We start from the raw sequence: 17034 nt of genomic DNA, 5'->3' as shown, positions 1-17034 counted from the left end.
GCACTATTTGAGACCCTAGCTTGCCCAAGACCAGAACTCATCAAAAGCAAGACAAGACCAAGAGTTTGGGATTAGCTGGATAGGCTTTAGCTTGCCTGTGACAATGCTCATCAAAACAAGCATTCATTGTTGTGTATTTCTTTGCCTAAATGAGAAGACACAAGCACATGATATTGTCTCAATGGTCTTCTGTTTGGGCTGGTCAGATGGTGAGTCTCAGAAGAGTGCCCGGATTGAAGAATCCAGCAGAGATGACCTACTATGTTCAGCACAATGGCATTCCTTTAGCGGGAGCATCAGCTGCCAAGGTCCTCAACACGGTGGATTCTCAGACCATGGCGCTCACCCTGGGCTACTTTGTTCAGCTGCAAGCAGAACGTAAGCAACAGCATCCTTTAAGCGCTTGACAACCTCAAACCACATAGCGGGTTCAGAAAGCAGAGCTTTTGGAAGCTTTGTGTTCTATAATCTCTCAGAAAGGCTGCCTGCAGGATATTGTTTGCCCAGGCTGCAGAGCTGCTCGTGCCTGGTGAACAGAACAAGGGAGACGGTCAAGGCAGTAAACAGTTGATAGCGTTCTCTCATACAGTAGCATGTTGCCCATAATAGACTTGACATTAGGTTGAGCTAAATGTGGAGAGTTTTAGCATAGGTATAATGGCCACATCTGCATACTTTAGTAGGATAGTCAATGGGTTCTTTTTATTTTTTATGCATTCAAGAATAACATAATTAGTTAGGTCCAGAATTGTGAAACCCCACATTTCACTCATCCCTGCTGTGAAAAGCGAATATCTGTGACACCATAAAAAGGGTTATAATTGCCTATAGATGCCAAAAGAAGACAGCAGAGGACTTGTTTTGTCTCAATTAAGCTCCTAAACCTCTGTGGTTTCTTAGCACTAGGGTGCCACATAGTACTACTTTTATCTAAATGACGCTGAGACTATTTATACAAACTAACAGCTGGCACCATATCCAAGCCCTCAACATAGAGCCTTTTGGATCTCAAGATTTCTTTCAAGCTGCCGTGTGTCTTTTAAACAAGTTGCAGAGAACACGCAAACCATGCGATTCAACATTTGACATTAATATAACGCTGAGCCAATCATTTCAGAACTCTCCAAAAACATGATTGGTGATAAGGATGATGGCAATGATGATATTTTACATTCCTCAGCTGTGGTCAAGAACCCTCCAAATAACCTTTGGATCATCGCTGCAGTGTTGGCGCCCATTGCTGTTGTGACACTCATCATCCTCGTAATCACAGCTGTGCTGTGCAGAAGAAACAAAAAGGACTACAAAGCGGATGCAATCGGAAACCTCAATCCACGAGCAAAGGCAAGTGAAGATGAATCCATATGTTGAATTGGATCCTTTCCATGCACCATGCATTCGTTATTTCTTTCTTGAGCCAACTGCACACCAAACCACATGGCCAAAAACCCATTAACAATTCAGTGGCATCGTTTTGCAACTAGTTTTCATGGTTTACTGACCATCTGCAACCAGTTCGGTTGTGATTCCAAATGTTGAATGGCAACATCATAGATATAACTAATTGCTATTAGTTGTTGTATGAGTGGCATTTTTGGTGCTTGTGTATTTTACAACACTCTCTTCGTATTATTTAATGGAGTTAGTTCATACCAGGAATGAAGTCACTGACGTATAGTTCATTTGTGTGACTTTGTGGAGCCTGGGTTCATTTGCATGTGTAGTTTATATCTATTGTGTATGTGTCCTATGATTGACTGGCAACTTGTCAGCCTTTCATGCAAAGTCAGTTGAGGTACGCTTCAGCTCCCTAAATGAAATAGAAAATGGATGGATGGAATAAATTGCTCAATGACATCAAGAAACTTGATAAATTGAGATGATAAATAAAAGCGGGATCGTTACAACATCAAAGTATGATTGATCTCTAGATTTATATGGCTTTCATTCATCCCACCATCTATTCTTCCATCCAATCAATCATCCACCTTTCATTTATTCTTCCTTGATTAAAATGAGATGTCTGTAGCTACCACAATGTTCCTTTAAAACAATTTACCTCACTTTCAGATGGCCTACCGGAGGGACGTCAACTACTATCACCAGGTACAACAATTTGTGTTTTTGCATGGTGCCAAATATGGAACGAGCTCCACTGCTGTGGATTGTGGCGTGCTGCTGAAAACTAACATACCAGCAGCCCACTGGAGCTATAAGGCTTTTTACAATGGGATTCTCTTGGATGAAAGACAATTGGCTTCAAGCAGTCTCCAGATGTTGCTTGGCAGATCCAGCCATCTTTTACAAAGTGTTTATGAAGCACAAGTGTGTGAACTTACAAGATTGCAAAGAGGCAGGGCGTCGATATATCCCGCTCAAACTCCACTGAGCACCTTGTGCGAACCGTTATTTTTGCTGAGTCAGGCTTCTCTTCACCCGAATGGATCAGCGTCGATGAATGAAAACAAAAAATGACACCCTCAGCACATTCCGCTGCTTTATTGGTACTAATAAAACTCTTACGCTACCATCTGTAATCCACAGTTATTACGGTACACAATCGATCCCTCTGCGATCTTTGCATGTAAAAATACCCACAAAGTGATTTCCCTCCCAGTAAAAATGGTGATTGTTTTATTCTGACAGGCGTGATCGGTGCATATGTTACTGCACTAGTAATTCATGTCAAGTGAACTGAATATTAGACATGGATAAACATTCAGTGACTTCTATATTCTAGTGTATTTGAATGTTTAAATCCATCATTATATTTTTATGAAAACTTGCCAATCTCATCACCACCTTCTGTGAGTGTTTATTGGACACAAAGTTGGAAGAAGATGAAAAGGGCTGCAGTTAAATCAATTTATATTCTTCAGTTGAAGGGACCGCAGCGGGGTAAACAGAGTTGATTTTCCCCCTGATTTCTCTAGAAATACAAGCAATATTTATTTACAGCTATTTTTGGCAATCAGAGTTCATGGCATTCGTCTGAATGCCTTTAATAGTTTATCTACTTTTGGAATATTTTAATTACCCTAAATAATTCCTTCCTTCCCCCAAACCCAATAAACTAGACATATATTAATTAACCTACAAATTTAAACCCTATTTTTTTAGTAGTGTATACAAGAGCAAGCCTAACCCTAAGCCTCAGCACAGCAAAAGCAAGCCTAAGCCTAACACAAACCCTAACCCTAACCCTAACCACAGCAAGAGCAAGCCTAACCCTAAGCCTCAGCACAGTAAAAGCAAGCCTAAGCCTAACACAAACCCTAACCCTAACCACAGCAAGAGCAAGCCTAACCCTAAGCCTCAGCACAGCAAAAGCAAGCCTAAGCCTAACACAAACTTAATATTATTAGTTAATATTGACAGATTAACATATAGTTTGTAACCACGAGACAAATCCATAAGCAAAAGAAACCATGCCTATATAGTATATGTAAATATACACGCTAAATGCTAATAGCACTAGTTTGTGCTGTTACAGATTTTCTCAAATTAAACAGTTGAGCTAAATGATTTGATGCTATTATCTTAATCCAAAATACATTCACAGTTTGATATTGTCAATTGTAAACTTTTTTTCCATTCTTTTTCCTCTCAGCCGGTTCAAGGGTTTGACTATGCCAAGCAGCATTTGGGGCAGCAGGGAGGCGACGAGGAGACCCTACCAGCTGGTCAAGATACTTTGATGTTGTCCCTGAAAATTCGGGATGCGCCACTCTCACTGGAGAAGACCTTGAAACATGAGGGCACAGTCAACAAGGGGAGTGTCACCAGTCACAAACACAAAAGGTATTTTCACCTCCATACAAATGAGCTGGATCAAAATGAAAACCTGCAGCATGCCCACCCAGCCAATTCAGAAAACTTAAAGCGTGCCCTCCGACTGCCATAATGTTGACGAACACACATGCGTGAGCAGAGATCATTCTGTTGCCAAGTCAAATTGATCATTACACGTATTTGATAGCAAAAAATGCTGTTCTGGAAATGAATTGTCTTGTTAAATCATGACTGATTGCTTAATGCAACCACAAAAAAGGGCAGGATCTCTCAAAGCCTCAAAGTCTGGATTCAATTTCAGAGCTGGATAATAAGCTTAAACTTAAATCTATGTGACGGAAAAGTCAAGGCGGAGGCTGGTTGTGTTTTTGACGTCAAGATGACTCGCTGTCGTCAATCACAAGTCAGACACACTTTGGCTTTACCTTCATATTTCAATCCTAATTGGAGCATCCATGCATTCGTTTCCCTTGCTTATTCTGTGCCGATCTGGGACACAAGGAATCTGGAACTATTACTAAGACTTATACGCAGGGACTGATCAATGTCAATTACTAATACCCCTGTTACATGTGCAATTATAATTATAATTAATTATAATTTAATTTTATTTTACGTTCGCCACAGCTGCTATGATGGTTGGTAGCATGACTTATTCGCAACGGCAAGTTACTATAAAACTAATGACCAGTTTTTAGTTATTGGGGCAACCTAAAAATAAAATGAGGTAATAAACCTACCCTAAAAATGTCACTTATTATGCATCACCACTGAATCCTCTCGGTTGCCGGATGTCCCTCCACGTCTGACAAAAAACTTGCAACTTCTCCACTCAATCCTAAATTGCTTCTTCACTTTGCTTCTCTTTGCAAGTGCTATATCATTTTGTCTGCAGTCAAGTGGTGGATTTTTTTTTCATTTTCTGCAGGTGGATATTCTGCCATTACTCATTTTGATTTGATTTGAAGGAAATGTGCAATATCATAAGAGAAATTAAGAAGGCTTAATTTTGACCAATCATTTAAACTTAGATAATGTCTTTCCTCTCCTATGCCAAATGCAGTCACCGTTATCTACAGTAAGCTTCCTCTTCCCTAAAGGAAAGATTTTTCATCCTACCATTGCCTTGATCCCATTAGTCACGATTCCACACATCCTTTAACCTAACTTCTCCCCCTCATGCAGCCAATGTAAATGTATTCTCTACGTCTCTAGTAGTTATCACACAGTGCACGTCTTTGTTGAGGCCATGCTGCGCCGCTTCAACGGGAGCAGGGGGGGGGGGCATCCTCTGTTCCTCTGTCTCTCTCTTCGCTGTTATCATTCTTAGCAGACAAATGAGGGATGGACTGCGGTGCTTTGATGTCACTGTCGGCGCGCCTCTAATTCCAGCCTCAATGCAGCGTTTAAAGGCCCTTTAACACCATGCGGACAGAGCCAGTGATTGTCTGATTACTGGCAAAATTACTTCATCCTTTTAAATGTAGCAGACACGCCCATGTAGAATATTATTCATTGATAAGCATCTAAGCTTGCTGCTTGATTTAACATTAATTACTAGTTCAGTGCTCTATCCTTTCACTCTAATCCAAACGTAGTTAGATTGAAGGTAGTCTTACTCAAGTCTATGTTTAACAAACAATTGCCATCATAATTCATGTTTCCAAAGGTGGGACTGTTAAAGTGAAAGCGTGACATAACCTGGCTGCGAGCCCGGCTTTTCTGAGAGCTCATCGCCTCTCCTGTTGCTATGGTTACTTGCAGCAAGTTGTTGAGTGAGGACGGTTCCGTCATCAGCAGCGAATCAGAGCTGCGGAATTCCGTCCGGGGCTTGGCGGCGCCGAAAGTCACAGCGCAGCAGAAAACGACAAAGGAGGAGACGCGCAAGAGAGACGGTGAGCGTCATACGCACACACGGCAGCGGAGGTGGGGGTTGTAAATACAAAATCATTCATGCTTCCTTTGACAAGGTCATGTGGTCATGAGACAATCACATCCTGGTTTGAACTCTACATGCAAAGGTACACTGCAGCAGAGAACTATTTTCTCTCTGTATTTATGAAAGTAGAAATGTTACCAGTCAGTTGTATACAGAGATGAACATGATGTTTTTGCACACATTAATAATGCTCACTAGAGGCTGCTGTAAAAGAAGCCCATTGAGATGCAATAAACACACCTGCACCATGACCACTTAGATCTAAATAGGCCTAGATTAGATACACAGAAGGTCAATTTGTGAACTGAGATGCTTTTTGTATCATTTTGGTTTGGTGCTGTGATTTTTCTATTGAAAAGTATCCTGATGCCTTGGCTCATTGAAGGTTAGGAAATACTGTACTGCTTTAGACAGCAGAGTTGTTGAGCCTGAATAAACAGCACGTCTGCTGGTTGCCGCCAAGCGTACTCCATTTTGCCTCAATTGCTTGTCTATCACAAGCAGGGGCAGAAATTTAATTTGCTGGCTGTTTTGAAGTTCTCTGTGATTGACAAAATACTAATCAGTTATTGTAGTTGCCTTGTGAATGAATTTCTTCTCTGTTCTTCAGATCCTTATGACACTTCCTCTGGCTCCCTGCAGCTTATTTCGATAAAGCCTATGACGGCTCAGCTCAACTACTCGCAACACCGTGACTCATCCATGCTTAACGGAGAGGTAATTAATTTACATAAATGCAAACTTAATGAGCGGGATTTGTCATTTATGTCAATAAAGGTATGTTTTTATTGTGAACATTATTTTTTTTTGTTACTTTTGTCACTTGACACCTTCTCACTTCTAGACAAATTAGACTTTTGAATTCACCTGACTTGAATGTACATATTGACGTGCCATCGTCATCTGCTGTTTGTTTGAACATTCTTGTTAGCAAGTTCAGATAAACATTACAACTGTCCAGTCCAATTATTTTAACAACAACCACTTCGGTTATTGATTTAATTGGTGCAAAATTTTAAGCCTACACGGAGTTCTTTACACAGAGTGCTCATCTATATGACATGAACTGAGTGAAAATGAATTTATCTGACTTGTCCGGTTTTATTCTGCTCATAGGTGAATTTAGCCCTCAAGCAGCGGTCGGACATGGAACAATACAGGAATAAGCTGAGAATCAAGGCCAAGAAGAAGGGCTATTATGACATTCCTCCCATGGACGGCAGCAGTTACAGCAGCCAAGCCCTTTCGCAAAGACAGCGGCACGGCCACAAGAAGGCGGAGCTTGAGGAGGAGCGAAATGCCACCTTTGTCAAGTCACAAGTGAGGTGAGAAAGACCGCAAACATGAATGGATATTTTGCACAGAAGGATGAATTTGCAATTTGCAAATTTTGAAACAAAGAAGCAGATATCCTGTGTCACACTCACAGACCCCCCCTCCCCCAAAAAAGTAAACTTTAATTAACTAGTGTATTAAATCTACTTTACTATCATTTTTAATGTGGGCAATCCTTCAGTGAAATCCACATAACCGCAATTTAATCATACTCTACCCCATCCTATTTATGTTTTCTAGCATCATAAAATCTCCTGTCACGCTCAAGGGACACTAAAACAAATGAATGGCTTTTAATTGATTTGCTCTGAATGGGCCCGCTTCACCGCTAGGCTGTTCCAAATATACTCAAGCTGTGTTTAACGGCTGTGTTGCCCAAATTTTGAATACAGAAACTGTAGAATCTGTGTGTAGTAATAATCCCCCAAAACTCTAAATACATGGATTATCTTTTTGCTGCAGCTATTATCCACTTTATTTTTCCAATGTATCCTACAGGCACAATCAGGTAGGGAAGACATCATATCGCAGCAGACAGAGTCTGAACAGTCCAAGTCCCGGAGGAACTGAGATGGATTTGCTCGTGATGAGGGAAAGACCCAGGAAAGGCATCCGGAACAGCGGCTATGATGTAAGTCCCATACCTAATCGAAAGCGACTCTAACACCATATAAGGGATCCATTACATCCTCTGAATGTCATGTCATCTCGTAATGAACATAAATCCGTTACAAAGAGAGAAAAATACCACGTCATAGCAAATTGTATGTAATAAGTATGAAATAATGCTTTGATGGCTTCTATTACTTCAGTGGTTCTTAAACATTTTACACTAAGGACATGCTGTTGTCAAGAAGCGAACAGTTTTGCCACACTAGTGATTTATTTTTTTCTTCTTCTTCTCTTTAGACATTCAAGTAGTGCGCAAATGTCATAAAATCATGGAGGACAAAATGTCACTTTTAAGACAGCATCATGCCACTAGTGCAACCTGATCATTCTACTACCGAAGGGTCTTAATTAAGAGAATAAATGTGCATACTTGTAAATGGACATTTCAGCTGTATTGCCATACAAAATAGCACTCACATTCACTCCTATGAGTAATTTAGACTCTTCAATTAATTTAAGAAGCATGCAAACTACTTATAGTACTGTATTTGTTATCATACTGTTTTGTAATAGGCTTGAATTGTTACCCTTTTTTTTAATCCAGTCACATGCATGGGGAAAAAACCCAAAACCAAAGCTTTTAAGATGTGACATGTTGGTGCTACTGCTAAATCTGTGTCTTCTTGGCCTATTAAACACTACAAGCTAGAACTCAGTACTCCGCCGTACTCAGGTGTGGTCACTGTGTGCACCTACAAGCTGCTAGAAGACAGTTGATTCATTTATAATGCCAGATGAACATTTATAAGGTCTTGATATATAATGCATATCCGTCTGACTGCTCCGTGCTGCCATCTTTTATGGTTCAATTATGGTTCCTAGCTCCCTCGTGTAATAGGGCAGACTCTTCCCGTGGTGTTTTTACTGTGAGCTGTTCTTTTGTAAATCATAAGCAGTCATATCGGTGACTTAAATGCCATTGCTTCCCTCTACCTTTCCACCCCCTTTGCATTTTGTTCAGCTTTGGAATCTAAATATGTTATGACATAAGCTTACTTAATAGTGTGATAAAGCAAAATGGAGGTACAGTGCTATTCATATCAAAGTGTACGTATATGATTCATTTTACTGTCTTCCATTCACACTGATTTTGTGCATTATACCGCAAAGCTATGACAAATAAGACTTGGATTAAAGAAGAAAAGCTCCAAAAACCATTTAAAAATGCTGACCTCCAAATTGTGTTTTCTTTTGTTGTGTATCAAAGTCATCGCTCACATGCTTTTTTTTTTTTTTTTTTAAACCTACACAGCCCTGCACCCCCAAACGCTTCCCCCCGCCAAATTTCCTGGCTTGTTGATTACAATGTGGCCATTGTGGCTGCAAGCCCCGTTACTGCAGATGTTTCTCTCTCTTCATGTTGCAGGGGGGACTGATTTATGAGGTGCACTACGGCGGGTATCCCATGGCAACATTTTATTTGCACAAGATGTAGGGCAGCCTCAACTCGCTTTCATTTGTCACCAAATAGTCAGGCCAGGGCGATGGTTTTGAAGGTTTTGAACGTGACAACTGTCAAACTTATGGAGTGGTTTCGAATGGCAATGACTGATATTGAGGAGAAAAATAACATTGGATCCAGATTGAAAAGCTGAGGGTTGTTCTTGAATCTATAGTACAATGAAGTATTTATTCATGTAACCCTTACCTAGTGATTTAGTAAATTAATAGTTGAATTTGATTGATTTTCACATGTCGTCACACTGCGTGTTTATTCCAGACCGAGCCCGAGTTGATTGAAGAAACAAACGTCGACCATTTAACGGATCAGAGGGACTTCGTGTACGGCCGCAGTCTGAAAGGCCAGTCACAGACGTCTACCCTGAGCTCACAGCCATCCATTGATGAAGTGCGGCAGCAGATGCACCTGCTCCTGGAGGAGGCATTCAGCCTGGCCTCGGGGGGGCACTCAACATCCGGGAGGCACTCCCATCACCACCGCCCACCTCCCGATCAATACAGCGGCATTCCAGCTTCCCTTCCCTATACAGATGTGGTAACCAGTGCCCCGGGCACCATAAGCTGTGGTCGTGGAGGACTGCAGTGGAGTCCATCTTACGGCGCAGACGTGTACCAGTGCAGTTTGCCCAAGCCAGTACGTACGATGAAATAATATTATGCCGTGATATCCAAAGTATGGCCTGGGAGCCGTTTGTGGCCCACACTTTGTTTTTCAGTGGCCCACAGTGTATGAAAAAATTAATCATAATCTTAAAGTCAAAAAAGTCAAAAAAGTCAAAGTCAAAAAAGTCAAAGTCAGCTATATTGTCAATTTCTCCACATGCCAAAGACACACAAAGAAACCGAAATTTCGTTCCCCGCTATCCCACGGTGACAAGACATGGCCCACAATAGACAATCAAGTAAACAAGTAAACAACAGCGTGCTGAATAAATAATGAATAAATAACACAACAAATAAATAAATAAGAGGAGCAAAAAGGAGCAAGTGAGCGTATAGCAGACATTCCAGAAAATAGCGCAACAGTGCCGCACGCTACGCAGAAGGGGGTAGTGAGTTCAGGGTCCTAACAGCCTGGAAAAAGAAGCTGTTGGCGAGTCTGGTGGTGCGGGAGCGCAGGCTCCTGTACCTCCTCCCAGAGGGCAGAAGGTCAAACAAAGAGTGAGCCGGGTGACTCACATCACCCGCAATCGCGGCCCTGTGTAAATGTCCTTCAGGGAGGGGAGCGAAGCACCAATAATCTTACCAGCCATATTCACTATGCGCTGCAGGGCCTTCAAGTTCTGTTCAGTGCAACTACCACCCCAGACAGCGATGCAACTGGTGAGGACGCTCTCAATGGTGCCACGGTAGAATGTAGACAGGACTGCCTGAGGAGCACATGCACGCCTGAGCTTCCGCAGGAAGTACAGGCGGCGCTGAGCTTTCTTTGCCAGTGTTTGCGGACCAGGAGAGGTCCTCACTGATGTGCACCCCCAGGAACTTGGTGCAGCTCACCCTCTCCACCACAGCACCGTCGATGATCAGCGGCAGGTGTTTTGTGTTACCCTTCCGGAAGTCAACAACGAGTTCCTTGGTCCTAATGTCATTTGTCTGCATTGTACTACTTAATTTCCATAGTGGGTAAGATGTGCCTAAGCATTGCACTTTCTTTCTTTCAACTCATGGTACCTTGAAATACAAGTGACTCTAAGAGATATGAGCGCTCTAAATTGGCAGTTAACTCTACTCGCTTAACAACCACCAGTAGTTTGGCAGATAGAGTACAATTCTTCAAAAAAAGAACTTGTTTATTGCCACGCCCAGTTAACATTTACTGTCAAACTAAACAAAAGTTACACGTGTTGAAAACACATAGCTTTGCCTTGGTAAAGTTGGACTAGATTCATGCTAACAAAAAAAAAGCACAAAGCCATAGACGGGCTAACAAATAGTGAACAAATATAACCCTTTGTGCAATGGATAAACAGTTTTGTCACCCCTTAGCTGCCCAAAAAATATATATATCATATTGATATGAGTTTCTCATTATGTCTTGCAGGCCTTTCACTTCACCCAGCTGCCTGAAATGGCAATTAGCTCTCCTCCTCCTTTACCACCTCGCACTGGACCACCTCCTGGCACCTCCTTAAGACGGTAATGCTCATTAGGTTTCACTCAAACGTACACATGCTGTCTGCTGCATAACCAGCGTAAATTCCCCCTCACATCCATTTGCAGAGACTTGATATTCTCTAGGTAATGTACTGTGACCAGTGTGATTTCAGGCCCTGTATACATTTTAATGTTGAACTAGTGCAGTGAGGTATGGCGAGAATGTTAATGAGCTAATCGCTCACTCACACTGAGTGCGTCTGCCCTCTAGTGGTGATTGCTCAGTATAATTCTTCGTATACGTCTGCAATCCCAACTCAGTTCCATCTCTGACCTGGGGCCCAAGGGAAGAAGCTCTCAGACATCTGTCAGCGAAACGCAGACTCCACATGAAAACAACCCATATGGGCCAAGCTCTCGGGCAGCACTTCCATCCATCACTTTAGAGGAGCCTGTATCCAACTACTCAGGTGAGTGGAAAGTGAACTAAAGTGACATTTTAAACGATGCGGCTCCCCTCCACTCTCCATATTCTTTCTCTCTCCTACGCTTTCTTCAGGAAACCCGATAACAGCCGTCTATTCCATCCCAGCCAGCAGGCCGGATTACTCAGACTATTTTGTCTCCGCCTCACCCACCTCCTACCATAGTCCCTCTTGGATGTCCTATCCTCCAGAACCGGAAGATGTATCACATCAGTGGACAGACTCTGTATGACATTTTAATTCATTGAATTAGTTTATTTGCAATGTGTGTCTTAGTGAGGACACACATTGTTTAAATGGCCATACTGCTCTTTCTTGTGCGCCCACCTATGCCACCTGGGGGCAGTATGAGACAGACAAACAAATGGATATAATGTAATTGAGAAGTTTAAACTCCCTTTTCAGCTCATCAATAGAGTACTGTTAGTAGTTTTTCACAAAATGATAAAAGTAAAACGAAACACTTAAATCTTAAACTCTTAAATTGGCTGTCTACATGTGTTGCTGCTCCATTTGTATTCAATTCATTGCTGAAAAGTTTAAAGCTCTGCAAAACAGATCCTATTTAGTATTAACATTAAACCCAAATGGACTGAAAGGTTAAGTTATGACACCATGTACAATTTAATACAGTAGTGTAATTCTCTTTGTCTCACGTGTAGTTTGACAGTAACCTTAACTGAAAGTGGCAATAAACATCTTGAAGCCTCTTTTTGGATGAATTGTTCACTAATTATATCCGTCAAACATTAGCTAGTTGTGACAGTGCTTGTATGATGAATTCATATTATTGCTCCCAAGTCAAAGGCAAAAATCAGCCAAACGACGGTTCATATTGTGAAAAATCCATTAAGTCGAGTCACCCGTATCTCAAGGCATCACTGTAGGGAGAAATTAAGCAATTTGTCATTAAATGATGATTAGAAAAAGCAATTTCCGAGTACCCTGATGTCTCTTACGACCTTAATCTGGAAATGGGAAAACTGCTTGCATCCAAAATGAGCTTTTACAAATGATTTTTTGTCAGTGCCAAAACAACCGACTAAGCAATGAATGGCAATGATAACATTTTGTGCTTGGTTGAGGTAATAAGCTTTTATGTGTCTCAACAATAAACTAAGTTTGGCTTCGGTTTTTATTATCAACAATACTCAATTTCTGTTTTTTCTCTTCCCCAGCTTCCTTTGCCGGGTTATGTGGAGGCTTTTCCTCACCCTCGCTACCCACAGGGGAGCTCATCCATACTTCCCCTACAGTACACTCAGGCTCTGGACCAACAGCCTGCCACCCAGAGCACAGCATCCCAGAAAAGCTTACAGCAGGGGATGGACACGGACAACGTTCCCCTGAGTAACCTCTCCACCTCTGCACTTGTACATGCTATACGACAAGAGGTGGCCAAGCTGGCAAAGAAGCAGAGTGAAATGTTTGACTTCTAGTATGGATCCTGCCCTCCCCTGTTAATGTTGCATTGGCCCACAACAGACTCATGAAAGTGGCACTCTTTCAGACTGATTTTTGATGTTTGTACTGTAAAATGACCAGATCTTGTTAATCCATTAACTGATTGATTTATTTTCTTACACCAGTCAGCTGCGAGCATAAAGCAGCTACGCAATTGTTGTTTTCTTTCGGAGAGGAAAACCACACCTCCTCCAATTGATGTCCGAATTGACTGCACCCATATCATTGTAGATATGTCTATAGTACGAACATACTACAGTATTAGGAGGAGAATATCAAGCATTGTTTTTACCAAACGTACCAAACAATTCCTGACAGCCTGTGTGTTGACCGCAGCATATACAAGCATGTAAGAAGATATTTTATCTCATTTGCTGGCATCAAACAGATTTGGTGACGTCAGCGTCGCCCCCGTTTTAAGCATCACACTATCATAACCAGCTGCCTCATCAGACTAAACAATTCCAGTATGTTTGCTTTTGTCTTTAATCATCAGGCTAGGACCACTATAAAACCCTTTGCTGAGGAATAAAATGCGTTAATTCACTGCACGCTGTTAGCAATTCATCTGAGTGGAAGTGACCCTCATATTTTATTTTGGGAAAAAAGCCTTCATGGATAATGCTAAACTCAATTGTTAGGGCAGAATTGCTGTCTGGGGATTGTAAAGTGAGAGCGGATGCCAATAAGTCCATGGACGTTTATAGCAGGGACACTGTGTAAACAGCCAGGTGCTAGAAATTGTCTCCTTGTAACATGCAGGGCTATATTGCCAGTGAGGTTAGAAGAAAGCTGCAATTTTTGAAAAGCTATTTGCCTAAAATGTCCGATTCACAGTTGAATATATCATTTTCTCTCACTCAAGAAATGTTTTGTAGTCAAACATTCTGCTCAAGAAAATAATGAATAAATTGGTCGGCTCCCCAAATTCAACTTCCCACTGATAAGAACCAGAGCAGCACTTAAGGTTTGAACTTTACAACATATAGTCAATGTGATATTTGTGTGCATCATGAACGCAGAGTCATGGCAGAAAAACAATAAGATGGCTAAAGGGTTTTACGTGCTCTTTGGCAGAACAAAAATGTAAATGAACATGAGCTAAAACAATCAGAAAACATTGTGTCTCCTTGTCTTCCATGACCGAGTTCCTAATTTCCACTTAATCTGCTCATTGAGTGGAGGGAGAGACAAACAACGAAAGGACTAATAGCCTATGTGATTAAACTTAATACATTTTTTTTAACTATCAGTATAACAGCTTTGTCTGTGTCTGCTTTCCCCCTGAAAATGTCATTTCCCACAGTTTATAACCAGATTTCACTCAGCCAGGTGAGAAAGCATGCCGACTTCTATTGAGAGAAATTACATTTGTAGAACACTATTTGTAACAATACTGATGTGATTTCCTTTCCACAGGTTTCTCTATCGTGCTCCTGTCAAGGAGGTTCCTCCAGATGATGGATGATGGTGGAGGCAAAATGAAATACATCACAGCCTTTATCTGCTTTTTGTCAAACTGAGATTGCGTTTGCTCCCTCCTGTGGAGAGAATACAGTTTATGTGGGTAAAAAAAGAGACCTGTTGGGTTCCGAAATAGGGTTAGGGTTTCGAAGGAGGTTTTCAAACTTGGATTAGAGTTTCAAATTAGGGTTTCAAAATAGCATTAGGGTTTCACACTAAGGTTAGGGTTTCAATCTAGAATTTCAAACTAGTGTTAGGGTTTCACACTAAGATTAGGGTTTTAAAAGAGGATTTTAAACTGGAGTGAGGGTTTCAAAGTGGGGTTTCAAATTAGGGTTAGGGTTTCAAACTGGTGTTAGGGTTAAAAAACTTGTGTTAAGGTTTTAAAGTAGGGCGAGGGTTTTGAAGGAGAGTTTCAAACTATATATATGTTTAAAAGATGGTCCCCATCCCCTCCCCTCCCTTCCCCCCAGTTCCAAAATGTCATCAGCGCCCTTGACCCTGCCTCCCGCCCATAATCAGTAGGCATAGATTGGATCTTATTCGTGACTCATCAGAAAAAGTACAATGCATATTTTTTATAGTCATGCTGCATTAAATTTTACTCATGCTGATGCCATATTGTATTATTTTCTCAACATTGTCTATGTGTATCATGCAACAATGTTTATTTTGCAGATCAGCAGTGTGCAATGAACGTGTAGTATAGCATTTGTCCACCAGGATTCAGCATTGCACCTTACAAACCAATACCAGCATGATGTGCATCCTCAGTCCTCACAGAAAAAAAATTGTTCGTTTGAAATTAGACCATTTAAGAACATGCAGTATTGCGACAGTACAAAGTTAACTGACAGTGAAAAATGCCAAAACATAATATAAACATCGTATATTTCACCCCCCAATAATTCGCACATGCTTGATGAGGAAAGAAACTAATTGAACCCGTTTTCACTAAATGGCAAAACATTACTTTTCTTCTTTTCCGGTTTTAGATTTTTTTATGTTCATGATACATTGTAGCCCGCCTCAATTGCAGTTAAAAATAGCACCTAACTAGTGAAACACTGGACAGACAATAAGACTTTTCATGGCATTTTTAGGTGAAAGTGAACTTTAAATGCAAGAAAAGCTGCCTTCATTAAATCCACCAAAATTGAATTACACCACCTGCGCCACCTTAAACCTGCTTTTAGTTAGTCGAAAGCATAGCCTACTTTTGTTAAATTTTTACACATTGATGATTGCGTACCCGCTAATGCTCTGTATTTTATTATTAATGACATTCCAGTGGGATGTTATGACTTGACACTTGTATCCATTTTCTTTATGATGACTAACTTGAACTCACAGACATTGTTCCCATTGTGTCTTTTTACCTCCCAGGTAGCGCACAGTAATTGGCTATGGTCTTGCTCTGAAGGCCAATTATCTTTAATATAAGTCACTTAAAGTAATTATCACAGACATTCGAGCAGACATCAGCGTAGAGCTTTAAAGATTTAGCACAATGCGGAGCGCAAGGACAGGTCAAGGTAAAACAATAGATTGCAGATGGCTCTTCATTATAAAAAATATACTTTAGTCTTTATGATCATCTAGAGCAGTTTTAAATTTTCACATCATTGTGTAAATGTATTGTGATTGAGGTCAAGCTTTAAAGGCTGAGTGTTGATGTAATTCATGAAACGAATCCTTGGTATTAAACTGTGTCAGAGGTGGACTCACTAAACACTCAAGTGATCTGGTGTTTCTTTTCATCATTTCCCTATGGGTTGAAAAAGGTTTCAGTTTTAATATACTCAGTAAGAACAAGATTAGAATGGCATCTCAATTCTTAATAAGAAAGCTAGGACAGCTCTCTGCATCCAACTTTATCGGAACAGTTTGAGGAAGGCTGTTTCATCTTCCCCAGTGCACTAAAGCAAAGGCCATTAAGGCATGGTTGAATGAATTTGATGTGGAAGGTGTTCAAGATGAGAAAAAGATTCACCTTTACTAAAGTGATGGTGAAGTTAAAGCCTTGGAAAGAAACGGTCTGCTAGTAATACCAAACACTGAAGCCCACAAGCTCATCTGTGAAACAGTGGAGGTCATGGGCTTGTCCTTGCATGGCTTCTTCTGGGATGGATTTTCATTGATGAGCCTCATGATAGCAGCAGCAGCAAAAAAAACTCTGGGGTCTACAAAGACGCTGTCTGCCAATTTTAAGAAAGATGCAATCAAACTGTTAGGGAGTGCACTTCATCATGCAGCAAGATAATGACCTGAAGCACACTGCCAAAACAGTGAGTTTGGGAGCTTTAAAAACTGGCGAAGATAATTCCC

The 17034-nt window shown here is 41.0% G+C and overlaps 1 protein-coding gene and 1 long non-coding RNA gene across 10 annotated transcripts in view; one reads left to right on the top strand and one right to left on the bottom strand.

Moving 5' to 3' along the window:
* The window catches only part of kiaa1549lb (KIAA1549-like b), a 41625-nt gene extending 25187 nt beyond the window's left edge, over positions 1 to 16438 (top strand). For both annotated transcript variants that reach the window (XM_088371720.1, XM_088371719.1), the window contains exons 10-22: positions 207 to 378; positions 1181 to 1344; positions 2071 to 2106; positions 3611 to 3801; positions 5557 to 5687; positions 6342 to 6448; positions 6848 to 7056; positions 7565 to 7697; positions 9459 to 9833; positions 11241 to 11335; positions 11615 to 11763; positions 11853 to 12004; positions 12957 to 16438. In XM_088371720.1, coding sequence (XP_088227846.1) covers positions 207 to 378; positions 1181 to 1344; positions 2071 to 2106; positions 3611 to 3801; positions 5557 to 5687; positions 6342 to 6448; positions 6848 to 7056; positions 7565 to 7697; positions 9459 to 9833; positions 11241 to 11335; positions 11615 to 11763; positions 11853 to 12004; positions 12957 to 13217 — 2175 coding nt within the window. In that variant the 3' untranslated portion in view covers positions 13218 to 16438. The remainder of the gene's footprint in view (positions 1 to 206; positions 379 to 1180; positions 1345 to 2070; positions 2107 to 3610; positions 3802 to 5556; positions 5688 to 6341; positions 6449 to 6847; positions 7057 to 7564; positions 7698 to 9458; positions 9834 to 11240; positions 11336 to 11614; positions 11764 to 11852; positions 12005 to 12956) is intronic.
* LOC148400682 (uncharacterized) overlaps positions 1 to 17034 on the bottom strand; it is a 154169-nt gene that overhangs the window by 4601 nt on the left and 132534 nt on the right. The window contains exon 4 of one of the 8 annotated variants that reach the window (XR_015857659.1): positions 48 to 526. The exons of 4 other annotated variants lie outside the window; for them this stretch is intronic. This is a non-coding gene — a long non-coding RNA (uncharacterized LOC148400682). Of the gene's footprint in view, positions 1 to 47; positions 527 to 2398; positions 2429 to 13639; positions 14784 to 17034 lie in introns of those variants that run through there. 3 more of the 8 variants (XR_015857661.1, XR_015857660.1, XR_015857656.1) reach the window with 3 other exon arrangements.

Source organism: Syngnathus floridae, chromosome 3 (assembly GCF_059516105.1).
Source record: "Syngnathus floridae isolate MCC-2025c chromosome 3, RoL_Sflo_1.0, whole genome shotgun sequence".
Classification (NCBI taxonomy): domain Eukaryota; kingdom Metazoa; phylum Chordata; class Actinopteri; order Syngnathiformes; family Syngnathidae; genus Syngnathus; species Syngnathus floridae.
This window is presented reverse-complemented; position numbering and strand designations above follow the sequence as displayed.